This window comes from Haematobia irritans, chromosome 4 (genome assembly GCF_050003625.1).
Source record: "Haematobia irritans isolate KBUSLIRL chromosome 4, ASM5000362v1, whole genome shotgun sequence".
Lineage (NCBI taxonomy): Eukaryota > Metazoa > Arthropoda > Insecta > Diptera > Muscidae > Haematobia > Haematobia irritans.
The window spans coordinates 223,167,954-223,190,774 of NC_134400.1; the positions used below are offsets into that span (position 1 = coordinate 223,167,954).

A 22,821-nucleotide genomic window follows, 5' to 3' on the forward strand; every position below is an offset into this window, starting at 1 on the left:
CTGCCTCATCACCTGATTTGGCACCGTGCGACTTCTTTTTGTTTCTTTCAAATTAACGAGAAATTCATTTCTATAGAGTCAGCTATATAAAGATATCGCTCATAAAAAAAAAAAAAACATTTAAGTTTATTAAAAATTTAACAGAGTGTATTCCAGTTTCACTTGAAATTATTTCGATTGAATAGCCAAGCATTTGGTCAAGGAGTTTTGAGCTATCAATGTGTCCTTGTGTGGCAAAACGGCAATTTGGAAGAACAAATCAATGCCTTCTTTGAACATCTCGATGGCATCTTGGACTTTTTGATCTTGCATATTTTGTGCCGCCTCACGATACAACTCCTCGATTTTAATCATTTTTGCTACACTCTCTTTTAGGGAAACATTTTTACGGCACCGAACACAGCGAACATCTTTACTTAAGTCCTTGGGAAATTGTAAAATATTATTGCAATTGGCGGTGGGACACCTAAAAAATTAAAAAGACCAAATTTCATATTTAAAATTGAGGCTATCATACATGCAATACTCACCAAAATCGAACTTGCTTATCTAGTTTTTGTATTGTTGGCCAATTTTCCTGACATGCCATACAATTGCAATCAAACAAATAGCGAGCCCTTAGGGCCCTTTGCCTTTCTTTCAGATTGGCCTTTATGAATACGGGACCATAGTTTTCCGCAATAGTTTCATTCACACGATGTGCTTTGGTGGCTGTTAGAACCAACTTCTTGCCTACGAAATACCTTGCCACAGAAGGCCAGCATTCATGATTAAAGTAAGCTGCTGTTCCATAAAGGCCTGCTCCTATATATACCACTTTAGAGCCTTCGAAGAGATGTTGATCTGTTGTCACAGTTTGATATATTTCATGGGCATTGTACTGAAGGACTTCCAACAAACCCAAGAGGGCAGTACCCACTTGTAATTCGGCAGCGGTGGGATTGACCCCTTCAGTCTTACGTCGTCCAAAGTAATTACTCTTTTGCAAAGTTCTCAATAAAAAGGCTGACATAAGAGAACGTTGCAGTAAATCATCAGCCTGTCTGGAATCCTCATGGGTACATAGGTTTTGATATAGCAAAGAGGCTGTATTCAAAGCACTTTCTATATCTTTTGCTTGAGTGAAAACTCGTAGAGCGATGTAACACAAGATTGACATGCCAGAGCCTGAGTACGATTTTTTTTTTTTAGTTTTCAAGAATGTTTACCAATGTTATTTGGAATACTCACCGATATATAAATCCATAAATTGGCATTCATAGCGATGATATGTGCTACAGGCCTCATTCATACATTGTGCTGAACAAAATGCGATTCCGGAACAATTCAAACAAGGAACTGGAGTAGACAATCTGCAGGGAACATATAAAAAAGAATGAACTATCTGAATAACATGACATGAATCAATCGTTTTCCTCGTCCATACTAACTTGACAAAACAATGATGACAATTGCTACCGTAAAATGCTGGTAGTAAACAAGCCGCTACCGGTTCCTCACTAAGAACTACATCGCCCGTCTTAACCTCATTATTGGCAACAATGAAACGGCCCTTTTCCTTGGTTTCCACTAATTTCACTAACTTGGATGCTCCTTTCAAATCATCATTCTCACCATGAGTTGGACAAGGTGCCTTCTTTGGATCGTTTCTCTTAATGACTTTCATATGAGGAAATTCTTGACGGCATGCCTCGATAAGAGCGCTTCCACCACCAAATTTTTCAGCTAATTTCAAAGAAATTTCAGCTCGACTTTGTTCGCCCATGCCTGTGGCAATAATCAATTATTCAAAAATGTGTAAGGTATTAGAGTTATATAGTATATTGCTTACTTACATGCATAGGCTTTTGCCATTTTAATATAATAGTCCACACTTGTCTTTGAGTCCAAACCATAAGTAGCAGCCAATTTTAAATCACTCAAAGCAGCTTCACCTTCGCCCAGAGCTATCAATATTACAGCTCTCGATCTTAAAGCCAAGGCTAATGTAAGACCTTCATCGATTTGCATATCCACTCCTTGAACAATATTTAAAAAAATATACATTAAAATTTCCATTTTTGTTAAAGTTATTTGTGACATTACTGGTTGGACCTTCGCCCCAGTCTAATGCACATCAAAAATTTGTCAGTGGTGATTTAAAACCATAACACTGCTGATAGTGTTTCCAAATAATTTTAAATTTCGAATAGAGTTACATAATGACTAGGGATGTTAATTCGAATCAGAATATTGTTTTACCCCAGCAAAAACTCTCATTACCCGGTAATCTTGTAGGTAAGTCTGTTTAACAATTAATAACCACTTATTAATTGGCATCGCTCCGGATTATATTTACATACGCATGTCATAGGAGGAAAGAACTTCTCCCCAGTGGCATACCTTTGGCAATGAAATAATTAGTGCTTTTAAAGCATGTAATCACCTAATATGTAATCACTTATTCGTAGATATACCAAAGTTTGCAAAATAGCCACTTTTTGTCTCAGGCAACCAAATCTCGAAAATATTGACTTCTCTAGCCGATTACAATGGATCAAAATATGGCGAGTAATGCGGTAATACGAACATTACTTGAATAGAAATGAATATTGTAGAAATAAACAAAAATGTAACAAATCATCTAAATAAGATTACAGGCAAATTAATTTCACAGTTAACCCTTTCGACACCGAATTATCGCTAAAAATGTTGTTATACTCTTAATCATGTTTAAGTCATTTCAGAAGCGTCTAGCCAAAATTTCGGGTCGCCACGCCCATTCGTTTGGGCGGTAGAGAATGTTGCCTGTGGGCAACTTTGGGCAATTTTGACTATAAAATTGTTTGTTTTGTAATGATAGACGTTGTTGTTGTTGTAACAGTTTTTAATGTAGTTTCATCCATTTTGTTCTATGCTTGTGTAGTTCAGCTGGTAGCAAGATCAAGGAACTCTGTGACAAGGATGGGGTGTGTCCAGAGTGATCTGGTAGTGAGACGGGTAGGCTTAGCTGGGCAAGCAAAACGGTGGCGAGTGTCATGTGGCCCTTGATTACATATGGGACACACGTCAGCTACGCTGCTATCAATCACTGATAAGTATGAATTGAGGCGGCTGCACTTGCCTGATTTTAGTTGGGCCAAAACTACCCTTGTCTGCCGTGGGAGATCTCTCTCCTCCGGTGCAATGGGCGGCGGTCGGACTCCGAGAACAGGATTAACCTTGTAGCTTCTCACCGCTTCAGCTACAGTATCCTCATGAATCCTGTTCAGACCTGTCTGGTATGCTGCCTGATCTAGAGGCTCTCTTTTGTAACGCTGGATCTCTGGCTCTAGAAGGTGAAGATCAACCCTTACATTCCTGGGTGGAGGTTGTCTATCCACAAGATGGTGATTCGGATGACAGCTTCGATGGTTTTGACAACATGTAGTTGTGTCGATGCACTGGGATGATCTTGGTCTCCGCATAAAGGTGATCCAGGGGTGTGCTGCGGAGACATCCTGTTGCGGTTCTAAGGGCAGCGTTCTGACAGGTCTGTATGTTATTCCATTGCGTATCGCTCGTTTGAGGTGTCCACACTGATAGGCGTATTACGTTTTATTGGATTTTTTAAAGTTTGTTGTCATTTTTACATTAAATATATACTTGGATGCCCACGTGAGTGAAATTTCACTCACGCTCAGGCACATTCACGTAGAAATATTTGTACTCACGCACGCCATGTCGGTAGGAATTCACGCCCACACAAATTCACGAAATGAAAAGTCATACTCGCGCACTCTCACGCAAGAACAACGTTTATGCCTCACGCTCCCGCACGATTCACGAATCTCGTGACTCAGGAAAATTTTCGGAACACGACAATTGGCGTCATTCACGACAAATCTCATGACTCGCTGCAGTTACTGATCGGTAAGTAACATTCATAACTCACGACGGAACCATTAGCAAAATTCAAATTTTCACAATCAAACAACAGACGCTATTGAAATCTTAAGCGTGATAAAATCCGTGAAGGTGATTAAAATCGAAGAACTAGAATCGTGAACGTGAATTTGTTCGTGAGTGTGATTTTTTCTGTGTCTGTCTTAACGTGAATGTGAATTTTATCGTGAATGTCAATTTTATCATGAGCGTGAATTGGATCGTGAACGTGAATTTTAATCGTGAACGTGATTTCGTAGAAAATTTACTCACGCAAATCACGAACAAAATTTGATTTTTGCTCACGCACGACAAATTTTTGTTTAGTCCCGATCACACACATTCACGAGATTTAGTTTAAATTTCATTCACGACCGCGTGAATCATGCGTGATTCACGGAAATGTTTTTTATACCCTCCACCATAGGATGGGGGTATATTAACTTTGTCATTCCGTTTGTAACACATCGAAATATTGCTCTAAGACCCCATAAAGTATATATATTCTGGGTCGTGGTGAAATTCTGAGTCGATCTGAGCATGTCCGTCCGTCCGTCTGTTGAAATCACGCTAACTTCCGAACGAAATAAGCTATCGACTTGAAACTTGGCACAAGTAGTTGTTATTGATGTAGGTCGGATGGTATTGCAAATGGGCCATATCGGTCCACTTTTACGTATAGCCCCCATATAAACGGACCTCCAAAGTTGGCTTGCGAATCCTCTAAGAGAAGCAAATTTCATCTGATCCGGCTGAAATTTGGTACATGGTGTTAGTATATGGTTTCTAACTACCATGCAAAAATTAGTCCACATCGGTCCATAATTATATATTGCCCCCATATAAACGATCCCCCGATTTGGCTTGCGAAGCTTCTAAGAGAAGAAAATTTCATCCGATCCGGCTGAAATTTGGTACATGGTCTCTAATGACCATGCAAAAATTGGTCCACAACGGTGCATAATTATATATAGCGCCCATATAAACCGATCACCAGATTTGACCTCCGGAGCCTCTTGGAAGACCAAAATTCATCTGATTCAGTTGATATTTGGTACGTGGTGTTAATATATGGCTTCAAACGCCCATGCAAAAACTGGTCGAAATTGGTCCATAATTATATATATAGCCCCCATATAAACCGATCCCCAGATTTGACCTCCGGAGCCCCTTGGAAGAGCAAAATTCATCCGATTCGGTTGAAATTTGGTACGTAATGTTAGTATATGATATTTAACAACCATGCCAAAAGTGGTCCATATCAGTCCGTGCAAAAGTCCATATCGATTCGTAATTATTTGTAGACTTACCTATACATACCTTTTTTGTCTAATATATACCACGTATGGACTAACTCACAATTTATAAAACGATATTAAGAAGTTTTAAGATACCACAACCCAATTAATTCGATTGTGGATGACAGTCTTTCGTAGAAGTTTCTACGCAATCCATGGTGGAGGGTACATAAGATTCGGCCTGGTCGAACTTACGGCCGTATATACTTGTTTTTTTTTTTTGTTCTGAACCCATGCCAGTTTAACTGGCTGTCTAAAAAACCAAAGTTAGTAAAGCGCCAATATTCGTGCTAATTGGCAACAACGCTGATATCTATGGCTTCTCCAATTGCCCAAAGTTGCACACAGGCAACTTTTCAATTTTAAAAATTTCTCACTTGTTTTTTTTTTTCGCAATTATAAGATTTGACTTCCACAAATATTTTATTTGATATGTACTACAACAGATTTAATAAAAACTTTCAATACTTTTGTTGTAATTTTTGAAAAAAAATCTCATTTATAAAAACCGTTTTCCAAATTCGCAATTATTTTTTTCTTGAGGCACACGCGTATTAATGAAAATAAACTTGCTAAATGACAACCAAAATAGCTGCTTTTTAATTCAACTTAAAGAGAACACTTGTAGCTTTCGATACCGTTACAATTTTATGAACAAAAACAAACACAACGCTGACAATTAGTCTCCAAATACAAAAAGTTGCCCACAGGCAACTTTAGGGTCGAAAGGGTTAAAATAGAAATAAATGTTGTCGTTTAAGGGAGTTAGAGTTACTCACGCTCACGCACACTCACGACGAAAAAGTCTTACTCACGCACACTCACGCACGATATTGCTTGCAGGACTCACGCACACTCACGAAAAGAAATTTTGTACTCACGCACGAAAATGTCGTGACTCACGAATAATTTTATGAGTAATTTACCTTAGCGACGTGTCCGAAATCATAAGCATTATTCAAATCGAAAGCGTTATTACACTCTTAACATCTCATCATTAGTGATACACTAAAATTGTAAATGAGTTTAACTCTTAAGCGTTTTATGTTGGTGAGCAGGATTATTTTCGTGAGCGTACATCCAGAAAAAAGTGTCTTCGAAACTAAAGGAAAAAATGTCCATCAATTTAGTTTAGCCATTTTATTTCCATTCAGTTAAATTTTTGTGTGAAATAATAAAATTTACTTGTTTCAGTAAAAAAATCCTAAACTGAAATCAGTTAGGAATAGTTCATTAACTAGAATAAGGCATGGAATTGTACTAATACTGTTTTTCTTCGCTGGGTATAAGAAATTACTAGTGAACAAGAAAATTTTATTCACTGATAACAAAGCATTCGTAAAAATAAACAAAAAACCGAATTAAAACCAAGTTTCCTCAAATTTAGTAAAATTTCTTATAGAATGATAATTCTGACTTCCTTTATTATAGAAAGCTTATCATACATACGAATAACACTTGGCATAGAAAAATATTTGAGTTCATTCGTACTAAGAAGTATTCAATCCTTTCAAAACTTAAGGAAGCACACTTGTTAGAATATAGGAAATTTTCATTTGTCTACCTGTAATCGATACCTGTCATCGATGTAATCGATATGTTTGCGCGTAGCTTGTTTTTTTTTAGTTGGAATCGCGTTGTTATAATATACGGAGAGATTGTTAAAATATAATATGGTAAAATAATATAACAAATAAAATATATAAAATATTTGTTATTTTAAATTAGTGAGAAAAATTTTCGTTTTTTGAACATTATTAAACATAAATAACAAACAATACTATCAATGTTCGTGATGGTGTACAAAGAAAGAAACCACCAACAGAATAACAACCCTGTAAACGATTTTCACGAATGACAAAAGTCGATATTGATTAACATCAAAAGTCGACTGTCGAATATAAACATTACCAAATATCGATGTTTGCTACTTTTTTGTAAAAACAAGTCAAAGTCGATTTTTAATAATCCTCAAAATTGATTTTTCACCAAAAGCAAAAGTTAATTAATCGATATTGGTCAAAATCAACAGTCGACTATCGAATATAAACATTACCAAATATCGATGCTTGCTATTTTTTTTAACAAGTCAAAGTCGAATTTTAATAATCCTCAAAATCGATTTTTCACCAATAGCAAAAGTTAATTATTCGATATTGGTCAAAATCAAAAGTAGACTTTCGAATATAAACATTAGCAAAATTCGACCTTTGCTACCGTTTGTCAAAACAAACGCAAGATCAGATAAAATTTACTTGTTGATAGGTTTTCAATAATTCCAAACTTCAATGTAAAGTGTTCACAATTTTTTCCACGCAAGCAATGACTTCTTATCTCACAAACACATTTTACCTTTGGCGGGTGCACGCATTACGGCTAAGTTGGCCAATGCCAAGGCCTGTTGCAATTCTTCTTTCTTTTTTGAGGCTGACCACAGCAAATGGTATTTATCGGCCTGCAAACGACGCTGTGAAGAAAATAAGGCGTCTTTTAGTTTATATACCGGTACCACGTTCTCCAAAACTCCCAATACGGGATCGCATATTTCACGATCGCTAAAAATTGATAGAATACGAGCTTCGTTCGATTTCAGACCACCGAAATAGTTTTTCAACCATTTTTCTCCACATGATTGTTTTACTTCGAGATAGAATTCGTTGAAAAATCCTTTTTTATCCGATTGTACAGTACGAGCGCTACATATCTGTTGATATGTATTATCCGAGTTATCCATATTTAATGAAATTCACTAAGCTTTTTATTCAATTATATATAAAAGAAAATTTCTCCAATATTAAATAACCCCCAAAAAATATTTGCTCAACGACTGGCAGCCTCCCCGATGCAGAAATATTGAAAAAAGACTGAATGGGAAGAACATGTTCGTTAGTGGATGACATTTGTGTAGTGGAATCTAAAAATAAATTCTCAATTCTTTGTGTATTCAATTAAATACAAATGGAATTCCAAACCATTCACAATAAGCACGTTATTGTGAGTGGGGGGAGTTGTGATTGAAATACACAAGCGTTAAATAGAAATAAATTTGAAAACTATTTGGGTATCTTCTAAATACACAAAGAAAGTATGATATCGTCATGCTTAAATTAAAGGCTCTAATGAGTAAATTGTATTACGAACGATTTCAATGTAATCGTATATCGAATGACACGTACATATGGCACCCTAATTAAATTTCAAGCGAAAAGCCTCATCACATAAATCAAATATTATCTTATGATAAATTTAAAAAAAAATATCGCGAAAATCTTTGCAACCTGGGTATATTATTAAAATTCATATAGATATGTGAGAGCCAAAAGAAAAAAAAAACTCATCTTGGGCTTTCTCTTTGGAACGCCATCGCTGTGTCCTGTCCAATCTAGAGTGATGTACTGTTTTCAAGCCAGTACATTACTCTTCTGGCTCTGTTTCGGCGTCCTTAAAAATACTTTTTAATATAGAATGTACAAATTTATATTTTTCATTTTTCATTAGACGACCTAAATAATGTACCCTCCTTCATTTGACGTTGTTTAGTGGTTGTCTGTCGGTATCTATTCGTCTCAGAACTTCCTGGTTTGTAGTGTGGGAATTGTAGGGTATCTTCAAGATTCGATAAATGCACATTCCAAATGCCTAAATTTTCTTCTCGTCGAAATATGTTATTTGTGTTAAATCTTTTAATTTTGCATACAATTGCTGTACACTTGACCCACACAGAAAAAATGTTCGTGTACATTTTCAGGTCTTTGGCGGTATAAAGTGTAGTCCTGAACACCTCTTAATTGTGATACCTCACAAAAGCTATACATGTGTGTACCAGAACAGGCACGATTAATTATTTTTTAAATAAGTTTTCAACAACACTTGCCAATATATTAGATCAAATATGAATGAATATGTGGGTAATTATTTCTTAATTTTGTTAAGAATTACACCTTTAGGAAATGTTCAACTTAATATCTAAACTTGGTAGTACTCCTTCGGTTTTGCCTAAAAATAGGCCTCAGTTTCGGCGATCACCTCTTCATTGCAGCCAAATTTTTTCCCTGCGAGCAACCTTTTGAGGTCTGAGAACAAAAACAAAAGTCGCTGGGTTCCAGATCTGGAGAATACGGTGGGTGGGGAAGCAATTCGAATCCCAATTCATGAATTTTTGCCATCGTTCTCACGATTGTGGCACGGTGCGTTATCTTGCTGGAACAACACTTTTTTTCTTCTTCATATGGGGCCGATTTGCCACGATTTCGACCTTCAAACGCTCCAATAACGCCATATAATAGTCACTGTTGATGGTTTTTCCCTTCTAAAGATAATCGATAAAAAGTATTCCATGCGCATCCCAAAAAAACAGAGGCCGTTACTTTGCCAGCGGACTTTTGAGTCTTTCCACGCTTCGGAGACGGTTCACCGGTCGCTGTCCACTCAGCCGACTGTCGATTGGACTCGGGAGTGTAGTGATGGAGCCATGTTTCATCCATTGTCACATGTCGACGGAAAAACTCGGGTGTATTACAAGTTAATAGCTGCAAACACCGCTCAGAATCATCAACACGTTGTTTTTTTGGTCAAATGTAAGCTCGCGCGGTACCCATTTTGGACAGGGCTTCCGCATATCCAAATATTGATGAATGATATGACCAACACGTTCCTTTGATATCTTTAAGGCCTCTGCTATCTCGATCAACTTCATTTTACGGTCATTCAAAATCATTTTGTGGATTTTGTTGATGTTTTCGTCGGTAACCACCTCTTTCGGTCGTCCACTGTGTTCACCGTCCTCCGTGCTCATTTCACCACGCTTGAATTTTGCATACCAATCAATTATTGTTGATTTCCCTGGGGCAGAGTCCGGAAACTCATTATAAAGCCAAGTTTTTGCTTCCTCCGTATTTTTTCCCTTCAGAAAAGAGTATTTTATCAAAACACGAAATTCCTTTTTTTCACAATAACAAAAGTTGCTTCACAAAAGACAAACTAATTGATTTACAGACGTCAAATTTTGAAACGAATCATTTAAATGTTGGTACTATATAAAAATAATATGCATTTAATACTAGCGACGCCATCTATGTGTCAGACCGGGGACTTATCAGCCAACCTGTTATCAATGAATGCTGCCCGGTTCTATGTTAAGCTCAATGACAAGGGACCTCCTTTTTATAGCCGAGTCGGAACGGCGTTCCACATTACAGTGAAACCACGTAGAGAGGCTTTGAAACACTCACAAATGTCACCAGCATTACAGAGTTGGGATAATTCACCGCTGAAAAACTTTTTCGGTGTTTGGTCGAAGCTGGGTTCGAACCCACGACCTTGCGTATGCAAGGCGGGCATGCCCTAACTATTGCACCACGGTGGCTCCTAACCCATGTACTTACATCAATAAAAATGTGCACTCTTATTCCTAATTTGTTGCCGAATTATTTTATATCCATCTCATACTCCAATTGGGAAGGAATTCAGAGGAATGTAAAAAGAGATATGGGTCCATAAGATATAATGCAATACAATTCACTTTTTACTTTGAAATCTTCAAAAACATACTTTGTGCCGCTAACTTAATTTTGTCATTTCATATTGTTCTGCTTCGTTTTTTGCTGTTGGCAATGCTAGAGAAATTGTATCAAATTTCTATCGAAAGCCGTGATCCAAACTTTTAATCGTATCGTCAATTTTTTCGATACGGTTATGAATTCGATATCCAATGCCGTGATTAGCCCCCAGGAAACTGATGTACCCAACTTTTAGTTACACCAACAAATGTACCGAATATGGTCTACCTTGTTCATATGGTTAGATGCGAAAGTATCAGGGGCCAAATCACCGCATTCATCGAGTTTTGTTTCGTATAGAGAAACATTTCGATCGCATTAAATTTTTGGATCACCGCATTCGATCGAAATTTCTTTTGTCTACTACTTTTTTTACATTGCTATAAACATATGGTAATAAGAAATTGGAAGAGACTAGAATTTCAAAATAATTTTTTGTTATCAAATTTCTGAGATATTTATATTGTTTTTGTGTGTTAAAATATATGTGTAAAAATATATTATGAATCCAAGTGTTTTTTGGTTTTCCTCGTCTTCGGCTTCAGAGGATGAGTACAAAGGGGCATTAATAAGGAAAAATATTAGTGACAAAAGCAGTCCTTTAGCATTGCCTGAAGTAGAGTAAGTGATTCTATTTTGAAGTGAGTGTTTTTAACATCCATAGATTTAAAAGAGTTCTTGAAAAAATAAATTTTTTGAAGCGGCTACTGATCCGTTTCCCTAAATGCAAGTAATATTATATTTTATTAAATGTATTTTGCCAAAATATAATAATAATTACATTTTCACCTACTTTTTTCTTTTTGTTTACCTTTTTTCTGCTTAAAAATCACTACATACTTCGATAGCATGCTACCTATCGTGTTCAACTTCGAGTAGAAACAATTCGATAACGAATGCGGAGATCCGCGTAAACTACAAACGATGACGAAGTTCTCGATTTCGATTTCGTGATTTGGCCCCAGATCTACAAATTTGGATTCTCAAGTATTTAGAAAGCGTTCTTCAATTTGGTTCAAAGTTCTAAACGTAAAGCATAAGTGTTTCACTATCGTGAATCAAGTTTTTCATACTTTATTTCAATATCCCTCATTATATACAATACCATAGTGTTTAGTACCGCTGATTTATGGTGCGATACACATTTTGTTCGATATCGCCTTCCTTTAACATTCGACTAATAGACTTTAGATTTTTTTAATTGAATCAAAGCGAAATTTTATGTTGGCCAAAATCAACGAAAAGTCAACTTTAAATTGACAGAGGAATGTTATACTGGCAACTCATAAAAAAGGCGAAGCTGATTTCTAATTCAGCAGGTTTTCGTATCTGTTACCCTGCTGATTACCAAATGTAATACGCAATAACCCCTTCTTTGAAAGACGTAATAATTTATATTAAACACAAAGTATAATTGGGATTTTATTTATTTATTGTAATAAATTTATTTGAATTTAGGGACAAAAATTCTGTTTATTTTTGGATACTTTACTTTTTAATAATATTTGAAACAATTTACATCCACATAAAAAGGCATTTATGAATCGTTCACATAGGTTTTGGGGGCTTCCTTTTATTTTATTATCATCTCATCCAACAAAGAAAATTTCAAGAGAATAGTCTGTAGTTCATTTTTGAAGGAGTTTCTCGAATAAATGCTTTTATAAAAAGTAAAATAATTCATTTTTTTTTAATTTAGATTTGCATTGTATTTAATGTAATGTAAGAAGATACTCATCATTTTGTAGATATCATATAGCTTTGTATTTTATATCAAAATATTGAAAATATTTTAAGTTTTGGAAAAATTTAATTCACAATATTTTAAATTGAATTATTTCTATGTAGGATTAACTGACTGTTGGTGACTGTTTATATACGTATGAATATATATAGATAATAATGAGGCTATATATTTTCCTTGAACTATATAATTTGAATTTTTTAAATATTAAGTTTTGTTGACAACATTTGTTGCTTAGTTGGTTGATATTCTTTCTATTAATGTCGTTTTTTTGTTTTGTTTAATTTATAATATCGTTGAGTTTCCATGGTTGTAGGCTAACTTTTAAAGGGGAGGGGGGATACTTCTCTAATTTTGCAAAAACAAATTAGTTACGTTATTGACAACAAAGCTACAAAATATTGAATATTCAGCCTCATAAAAATGCTACCCAACAAAATTAATTGGAATCTTGTAAGAATCATAAAACAAAGAATACTCGTTACATTTGTTTAGAAAATTATAGAAAATTTTGCTAATATATTTTTATAGTATTTATATTCTTGTTCTTTACAAGGGGATTAGTAAAATATATCTAGATGATGGGACTTTTGTTTTAATAATTCACTTTGTATCTTAGAAATGTCAAGACGGGTCTTTGCTTTTTTTGTCGAATTGTTGGGGTGGGAGGGAGCAAGGGCAACGGGACTGGGATGAGGATCTAGCTAATTAATTTAGTTTTTTTGTTTTACAAAATAAATAAAATAAAAAAATAACAATTTAAATACATAACTTTTTATATGCTATAGCGTTTCAATAAATATATTTGTGTATGTATGTAAGTTTGTTGTTATCTTTTCAATTTATTTTCGTTTAATTAATAAAATTGTGTTTTGTTTTGGTTGTCTTCCTCTTTGTTTTTCTCCTTCATCTAATTATAGTAAAATATTAGCAATAGTATCACTTAGGAATCTGTTTCTTCTCTTTCGTTTCATTCTATCATTCTATCTATCTATGTATGTATTAGTATGGGACTGTTTCATTCCATCTTATTTTGAGTAATTTCATTTAGCAATTTCATTCCGTTTTGATTTTTGTGTTTCTGTTCTTCTTTTTTGGCGCATCGCGTTTGGAATATTACTAGCAGCAAATACAATACAAATAATTAGATAAATTAAACTATTTAAGGCTAAGTGTTCTCTTTCTTTCCTTTCTACATGTTAAATGTACAACAAGTACAAATAGAATAGAACTAGAAATTAGACATATATGTAGAATTGGTAATAATAGTTATAGAAGAGACTAATTAAGGAATCAAAGATGTTAAGATTTAAAACGATAGAGAGAGAGAGCAAGCACAGCTGCTGATTTCTTTTCGGTTTTTTTCTTTCTTTTTTTTTCAAAAGATGTTGCTGTTACAGCAACGCAAGTACAGTATAACGCTGCTGCTGCTGCTGTTCTAGGGCAAACAAATCACGTCATATTGACACCCAAACATCTGCTGGAGTACTCATAGACAACATAACTTATGGAAACGGCAGGCAAAACTTTAATGAAATTCGGTGTGATGCCACGATATAGGCCACATATACCTTCTGTGCGTAGAATTTTACGAAAAACTCCCATCATGTTGTCATCGTTGGCGGCACCGGCTTGTTTCAATGGTATACCACCCATGGGCGGGCTTTGTTTCGACTTCTTCACCACTAAAATAAATCATAATAAAAATTAAACATTAATAAAATTTATACAAATCAATTAGCAGCAAACTAATATTTTTTTATGCAGCAAATATAGTCGAATTTTTCAAAACAAACTATCAAACAAAATTACGTGTAATCAGATTGATTAATTAAATTAAATGAAGGTAATATGCTCATATTTGTTCGGAAATCGTTAGATACTCATATATGAGGTATTCTAATTTTGCATAGATATTGCTGTTGGTTTAATGGATATCATGGATATCAGTTTGTATTAAATTTGCGAAAATTGGATTATACAAAAAGAAAATGGATATAGCGTCCTTCGAACAGTCTGGACTCAGGAGGTAATTCTGAATCGTTCGTATAAAAAATATGACGGATCCATGGATCCATTAAGGAATAAAATCAAAAAGGTTTGAAGTATAACAAAATAAATAATACCATTCACTTGTGAAAATTTCAAGTTTTCTTCCTTAATTCTCTACCCTTTAAAACCTATCAAAATAATGCATTTTAAATCCAGTTAATTACAATCAAGCTTGGACGCTCTGAAATCGGACACCTCTCAAAAGTGAATAATTTGCAAATAACCTCTCATAACTGGACACCTCTCAAATATGGACAAAATATAGGCGACAGTGGGTGTTGACTTCTGAGAGGTTGCACTGTAATTTAAAAAAAATATAAAGTAAGAAAACTTTTCACTGGTATACCCATATTATTACGATATTCCATGAGCAAAAACGTTTATCTTTGTTAAATGTTCGTAAAATGTAAAACTGGGTTACTTTTGATAACCAGTCTTTGGTATGGTATTGAGAATACAACAATTAACTCACCTTGCGCTTGTAGTCGTGTCCTCACCAATGCCAATGGATACGAACAAACTTGACCCAATGTACTGGACGCACTGCCGCATGCTAGTAATACCAGAAAGCTTGGCTGTTCTGTATTATGACTACTTAAATATTTCTTCTTCAGCGTCTCATAGACGGCCAAATCAATGCCGGCATAAGGAATAATGCCCAACATGTTTGGAATGTAACCGCGATAAAAACTACGCAAACCTTCGTGTATGTAAATCTTTTTCGCCGCATCCAATATGCCCGTGTATTGACCAGTTTTGCGCAAGGCCAAACGTGTCTTTAATACTTCCATGGGATAGATGACTGTCTGGGAGATACCACCAGCAGCAGCACCAGCCAAAAAACGTTCACCAATAGTCATCTGTCGTTTATCATCGCCACGAATCAGTCGTTTGATTTTCTCATAGGCGGCAAATTTTAGAGCAGACTCGGGGGCAATTTTTAGAACATTAATACCATTGCCTCTCCACATGCTGCGTAAGCCACCTTCTCTTAGCATATATCTTAAACTATCTGAGATTCCTGTCTTTTGTGTTTGAACCTGTAAAAAGCAACAGCAATGAAATAAATTTCCAAAAACTTATTGTACTAATTTATGCGTTCTACTAACCTGCAAAAACACTTTTATCCTATCCAGGGGAGCAGTACATGTACGTGATACAGCGCCAGCCACACCGCCAGCTGCCAAATGACGCCACCACATGCCACTTTGTAATTCTGTTGGTGTAAAATCATCAGGTACGTTCATGTCCTCACCAATATCGAGGTACTAAAATAAATCGCAAAAAGATATACAAATTAAATTCATGATCATTTTTAAAAGAGTTATTAAATTTAGAAGTGTGGTTTGGAGCAACTAATTTTCTAATCTAGTTTTGTATTAACAACAACAAAATACATGTATCCAAAAAAGTGAAGCATACATACAGGCTCATCCTCATCTTGCAATATTTGAAGCATCTTTCTGGGCTGCTAGGATGGGAGAAAGATGGCGTGTTGAAATGAAAAATGGCAAAAAGAACCGCTTGCTATTACACCCACGCCAAAAAGAGGCTACAACTATGTTTTTTGTATTCAAGAGGCACGGGAAACGTTGTCTTAAACGCTTGTCAGTCGCCAAGTGGATATTAACAAGCCAATCGCACCGTTATCTCTATTTTGCGTTCAATTGTTACTAAATTGTCATTACGAAAAAACGAAAATTACAACCAAAATATCACGTAATGCAACGACATTATTATATTCGATGACTCTGCTTGGCTAACTAACAGGACTGATGTCTAGTTTTGAATTGTTGGTGTTGAGCGACTGGCGGCTGACTGTGTGCTAAAAAATAATAACACAACAGCCCCACACTGAAATATTTGATTTGTTGCTGCCACCACAGAAAAAGACGACAATGTTATTGCATGGGTACTACATTCCAACTGATACTCTTTGGACGGTCGAAATCGAAATTAACCAAATAAAAGTATGGTTTTGTACTAAAGAGAGCGAATCACGTTCACAGGCAAAACTGAAAACAAATGAGCAGAGCATAATACAATGTGCTGCTAATATACAAAACATACGGATTCAAGCGTTTCTATTCACAGGTAAGAGAATAACAAAAAATTCTACAGCTGAGTTATGTGTTAGGTAGAATCATTAAATGCAGATGGATGGATGCACATGAATATCTGTCTGTAGGTAGAGAGGTTATGATAGTGACGACAAAGATGGTGATTCTGTAATAACAGATTGGTTGATTTGCTCTTGGCAAGAGAGATACGTTTTACAATGATGCACATAGATAGAGAGAGAAATGTAATGCTATAGAAGAGAGAGAAAGAGCGATATTTTCAATACCTATATATTTTAGCCAAAAATGTCTATAAATTGTAGACTATTCCCTCTGCCGTATAGGCCTTAAGAGATTGAATTTTCATAAAATTGATTATCTTTGCATCTTTCTATGATTAAGAAGGAGGATCTAGATTTTGTGCAAATAAAATATATCTGCAAATGTACGTCAATTAAATTAGCACGTGCCAAACGATATACACATTTTTAGTGATTTATCTCGTATTAGGTGTATTTTCGCTCTGACCTGGTATAAATAATTCCAATAACAAATCGTAACAACGACTAGCTAGGTAGATAGGTGTTCTAATGGAAACCCCTTTGGTAAAAATCAACCATTCAGGTATGTGATGATTATATAAACACTCAAAAAAAGTGAACTAAAAAAAGTGAACTCAACTAAACATATATATGTGGAGAAAGTTTCATTTACTATAAAATTTTTTTCGTACGTTAGTTAAATGAACTAAAAGACGGGAAAAAATTATACACAAATTAAGCATAGAGATTTACTAAATTCGTATTTCTCACAAAATAGTTAAATTTGTAAATTCTACTAAAAATGCGGTCATCATGAACTTCGCATGTCACTAAAGACATTCTTGCAATTTTGAACTCCAATTTTTTCCTTCAAACTACAAAATTTTCTTTAACAAGTGAAAAAAAAAAAACTATTTATGTCTAATAAATTTTCTTGAAAATATTTACTTATTTTTGTGATATCGGCGTGATGTCAACGTTTGTAATATTGTTTAGTAAAAAATTTTCTAAAAATTATCCAAATTTTCAAAAATTAACCAAAAAATATCTTCCTGGTGGGTTCACTGTTTTTTTCAGTGTAGGTTTTACATACATATATATGGTTTTAAAAACTCTATGGAGTCCTATTTTATCTGCATTAACACTCCATATTGCTATTTTTACACTAAGGATATTAAAAAGGAAACATTGTACACGTTTGATGTGAGTATACCAAATATCATTTACATTACTTGTCGACAACTTTTGATTGTTTTTTTTTTTTTTTTTTTCAACAAAAACGACTGATTGCATTCAAAATCTACCTAACAACCTAAAGAAAATGTTATTTATCTGCCTTTCTTGTGACGGGGGATTTGTATCGATTGTGAGAAACAAGTCACACCGAAAAAATCTCTTCGCAAAAAGAAAGAAAAATAACATTGCTCGACAACCTAAGAAAGTAGAAAATGTTACGTTCATTATTCCATTCCATCACTTTAAAAAATCGTACAAATAACAAAACAAATTCTTTCAGTTGTAATCATTGCGAAAAGGATGGTTCGCACACCAAAATAATGAATTAACAAAACCGTAGAAAATGTCTTTAAGATAGAAAAAAAAAACAGAAAAAGCTCATGAAAATACTTAAAAAACTTGAACAAATACATTGGTCATAGAAACGAAGGCCATGTTTTTCTATCGGACAAATGAAGAAACTGAATTGTAGTGTTGGATAAAAAAAAACTCAGTTTTTGGTTCTTAATTTTCCAAAGTTTAGTCCACTCTTCGGTTTACTTGTGCCAGATCATATTAGGAATATATAGTGGTAGCATATTGTAAATATGTATATGTAAATATTTACGCCGTCATAATCAAACATCGAAGAGGGTATTAGAGCTTTTAGGAGTACCTTTCCCTTTGTATGTCTTTACTTTTTCTAGATCAGTCAGAAAGCCACAGGTTATGTTTCCTTGCGTATTGTTAAAATTCGGGAACAACTTCCGTTGTATTAAAAAAACGTTTGTATCCCTGAAATATTCTGCAATATATTGTTAATTTGACCATTCTTGGCTTTGTATATTACTAAGAAGAACAATAAATGAAATGAATTCTTTGTAATATTAAACTATTTCAGAGAATACTACACTGAAAAAACAGTGAACCCACCAGGAAAGAGAATTTTAGTTAGTTTTAGAAAAAATATATTAATTTTAGAAAATTGTAACTAATCTGTAATAGACACGCGGATGTCATGCCGATTTCACAAAACTAAGTAAATTATTTTCGATAAAATCAAGAGGTTATATGGACAAGTCATTTCAGTCTAGAATCGCCAGATCATATAATTGTCTCCCTACTAACTTAAAGGATTTCTCGATTTCTGATTCGACTTATCGAAAAAAAATTACTCGATCATCTTGGATCACCTACATGAAGGTTATCCAACCTCGCGTTAGTAGTGTTGCTTTGTTGTGGTTGATTTAGTAAATAATATTTTCTTATTTTGTCTTCTTTTAATTATATTGGGAACCTAAAATGTTTTGTCATATTTCATATTATTAATAAATTTATTTTTATACTATTTAATCAATATTTATATTTATTAATTAATTTATTTTTATACTATTTTATACACATTTATATTTATTATATACACGCATATGTTCTCACATTGTCATAACTTGATTTGTACTTTATTCATAGCTAGTAGTCCGTTGTAATTTATATAAATTGGCCGCTAAGTGGCTTCAAATTACATGATGAAAATAAAAATAAATAAATAAATAAAATTTATTAGACATAATTCATTTTTTTCACTTGTTAAAGAAAATTTCGAAGTTTGAAGGAAAAATTTGGAGTTAAAAATTGCAAAAATGTCTTTAGTACCATACGAAGTTTATGATGGGCTAATTACTGGTAAATTTTACAAATTTTAAGAAATTCCGAACTATTTTGTGGGAGACCCGAATTTAGTTAATCTTTATACTTCCTTTGTGTATAATTTTTTCCTCTATTTTAGTTTTATTAACAAACGTACGCAAACAATTATTAACGTCAGGGAAACTTTATTAAAACGTAATAATTCCATGAACTAAAATAGAATTAAATCAGCTTTAGTGAAATATAGGGTTCACTTTTTTTGAGTGTACTTTAAGTAAAAAATAAAATGAAATAAATTATAAACTGCTGTTCAAAACTTATTATCTTCTTTTTATTTAAATAAATTACAAGCTATAAGCGGGTACCCACGATTGCCGAAATTTGTCCGCATTTGTCCACTTATGAGAGGTTAATTTTTATGATAAAATAGATCAAATAGCAAACTACTCCGCTTTTCGGAGTGTTCAAGTTTGAGAGGTTTCACTGTACATATTTTTCTATGTAGAATTAGTTGTTCTGAAGAACAAATTATAGTTTCCTCTTCATTATTAAGTACATATCATTTTGTGAAATATAAATATAAACGTAAATCAATATAGTGAAGTAAGTTTGGTGAACTCCTTCATCAGCCTATTTAAATACTCTGCAAACAAATAGGTATATTTGTATATATGTGGCTATATGGCAATCTCATTAATATTTAAATGATGATGATAGTACTAACATTGATTTATTAAAATAATAAACAATTAACTTTAGGAAACATTATCTGAAATTTTTTATTTCACTCTATGCGTTAAAAACTTTCATGTGATGTGAACAATTATTAAGGTGATTTCCGTTAAAACAATATTTTGTATTTACTTTCATTGGGATTATATTTTTTCGATTATTATAGACCATCATTATTTATAAATGAAATCGCATTTGTATTGTTATGAGTAGCTGATAGAAAAACAAAGCAAATAGTAATCTTATCAGTAAATAATTCCAAGACTTACAAACAAACGTTTTCATTATTCTAATGATAATGTGCATATTCTGAAACAAAAACAATACTATAAAAGCAATAGGCAAATTTCCACATTTTTTTAATTTCTTCCGTTTAACGTACAGTTTTAATATGATTACAAATTTTTATTTTCTTTGCTTTCTTTTTGTTGGTAATTACGTAGTTCGTATTTTGTTAGTGAATTTGCAATGGTGCAGTTGTTCTTTCAGGGAAAATTAATTTATATCTTCGCAAAGATCGATGGCATATGTCGGGAAATGAAATAGGAAAAACTCGCGTTAACTATTTATAAACACAATCGGATACAAACAAATTTTCTTACATATAGACATGAGTCTATATACGTTAGTTTTGTTATAATTTTGTGCTATTTGGCGATATACTAACACTGGTTAACAAAATAAATTTTAAAAACTATTTCTTTAGAAAAAAAGATAAATAAAAAAATATAGTTAATGTTATCTTAAACATTTCACAATTTTAAATGTATCACAAAATATTTGTAAATTATTGCAAATTTAGATTAGATTAAAAAAAAAATACCGTTTTTTTATCGATTGCCCACATCAGATAGTCCACTTTCAGCATTCTTATTGGCCCCTTCAATAAAAGAGAGCAAAGCTCTATCTTATAATTTAATTGATCGAGGGTTTTTCGAAAGTGTGGATTAATAAAAAGCCAGTTTGACTTTTGGAAAACTCTTGCGGCACAATTGTAATCAGCTGTTTAGCAGACTATAACCATAATTTCCAGTTAATAAAAATATATTTTTCATATATCTCTTTAAAATAGAAACATTATTAACCTGTACTCTAGTGTAATACATACGACAATAATATGTGCAAATTGGATAAAAATTGGATGGCTAAAAGGCAGATGATATACATATATATATTATATAGCATATGTGGATATATTCGCTATATTATTGCCTGTTATGACATTGACACTGCACTTAAAAATATAAACATATACCTCTAAATATCTGACGTATATCAATGTTTACACACTGTTGCTTTTTCCACATACCCACTACATTCTTTTCTCGTTTTTGATTTATTTTGCGTATTAGAGTGAATTGTACCTACACACAAAGAAAAAATACTTTCCTCTAGAACGAAATTTTAGACAAGCGAAATTCCCCTTTCTTACGAAGTATTTTCATTTTAACCAAATTTATCCGACTTTATAATGAGTGATATAAAGATTGACCCTAATATTTTACGGGCAAAGAAAAACTTTGTCTGAAATTTCGTTCCTGAGAGCGGAAATATCTTCTTTTAATATACTTATTGTAATATAACATATATCTATTTGTGAATACTATTTAGAAATATTTTTTTCTTTTCATTTTCATTTTGCTGTTACACGATAAAGCTTTGATGGCAGGGTTATCCCCAAGGAGTTTTAGTTCGCTTTAAAGAATTGACCAAACAGATTTTCTTAGCATAAAATAGAATTTGGAAAAAACGAAATATTTTTTGCATGTAGCAAAAATTTAATGTTTTCAAAACATGTTTTCATTATTTTTCTAAAAGAAAAGAAAACCGCCTGTTACTGCTTTTTGCCCAGTACTAAGTAGATTTGATGTGTATTTTCTCACCAAATCACATTAGCAGCTAAAAGCAATGGTGCGTTAACAAGATTTGAAACACAGTATTTGCTCATGCTTACGACAGCGCAAGGTACTAAATGCTTTTTTGTTGTTTATGCCGAATCACGAGAAAATGTTTATGGACTTGATAAGATACGTAGATACGAAGAAAACAATATCAACCGAAATAATTAACACAAAAAACCACCGAGACCGCTGTCCATACACAATGAAGAGTTCAAAGTACTTCAGAAATGGGTGTGACATTGAAATTGAGCGACCAAGTAATTTTAATAAAGACTGATAAAGTCTATAGACTATATTTTTGAAAAGAGTACGGAATTTTCCAAAGAGAATTACAAAACAATTGAAGCAAATTTGATGCTTCACTAGACCACACCAATTGGTAATTAAAAATTTTGAACATTAAAATCGAAAAAAGGAGAAAAGAGAGTGATACTTATTAAAATGTTTGATTTGTTACTTTTTACACAATTTTTAACTGTCGGAAATATCACCAGCATTGCTGGGAGGGAAACCATCAGTGAAAAACTTTTTGGTGTCCGGTTTAAACAGAGGTGGAACCCATGACCCTTTGTATGCAAGGCAGACATTTACTCCCGGTGGCTGTCTTCCGATTATAAAGTTCAAAATCACCGAAAATAATTAGAGCGGATCTAGAGGCGCCAAATTCATT

The 22,821-nt window shown here is 33.6% G+C and overlaps 2 protein-coding genes across 4 annotated transcripts in view; both read right to left on the reverse strand.

Moving 5' to 3' along the window:
* Positions 1 to 102: 102 nt before the first annotated feature.
* Smyd4-2 (SET and MYND domain containing, class 4, member 2) lies at positions 103 to 8,047 on the reverse strand. Its single transcript, XM_075303382.1, has 6 exons — positions 7,554 to 8,047; positions 1,836 to 2,018; positions 1,431 to 1,767; positions 1,231 to 1,352; positions 531 to 1,167; positions 103 to 466 (listed from the first exon to the last, which is right to left on the reverse strand). The coding sequence occupies exons 1-6, from the start codon at positions 7,933 to 7,935 to the stop codon at positions 169 to 171; spliced, it is 1,959 nt and encodes a 652-aa protein (XP_075159497.1). The 5' UTR covers positions 7,936 to 8,047; the 3' UTR covers positions 103 to 168.
* A 4,126-nt stretch (positions 8,048 to 12,173) lies between these two features.
* The window catches only part of SCaMC (Short Calcium-binding Mitochondrial Carrier), a 55,564-nt gene continuing 44,916 nt past the window's right edge, over positions 12,174 to 22,821 (reverse strand). For 2 of the 3 annotated variants that reach the window (XM_075304687.1, XM_075304688.1), the window contains 3 exons: positions 15,665 to 15,823; positions 15,028 to 15,595; positions 12,174 to 14,188 (listed from right to left, as the gene is read on the reverse strand). In XM_075304687.1, the coding sequence (XP_075160802.1) occupies positions 13,956 to 14,188; positions 15,028 to 15,595; positions 15,665 to 15,823 (960 nt within the window). In that variant the 3' untranslated portion in view covers positions 12,174 to 13,955. Of the gene's footprint in view, positions 14,189 to 15,027; positions 15,596 to 15,664; positions 15,824 to 15,981; positions 16,453 to 22,821 lie in introns of those variants that run through there. The other variant, XM_075304689.1, reaches the window with a different exon arrangement.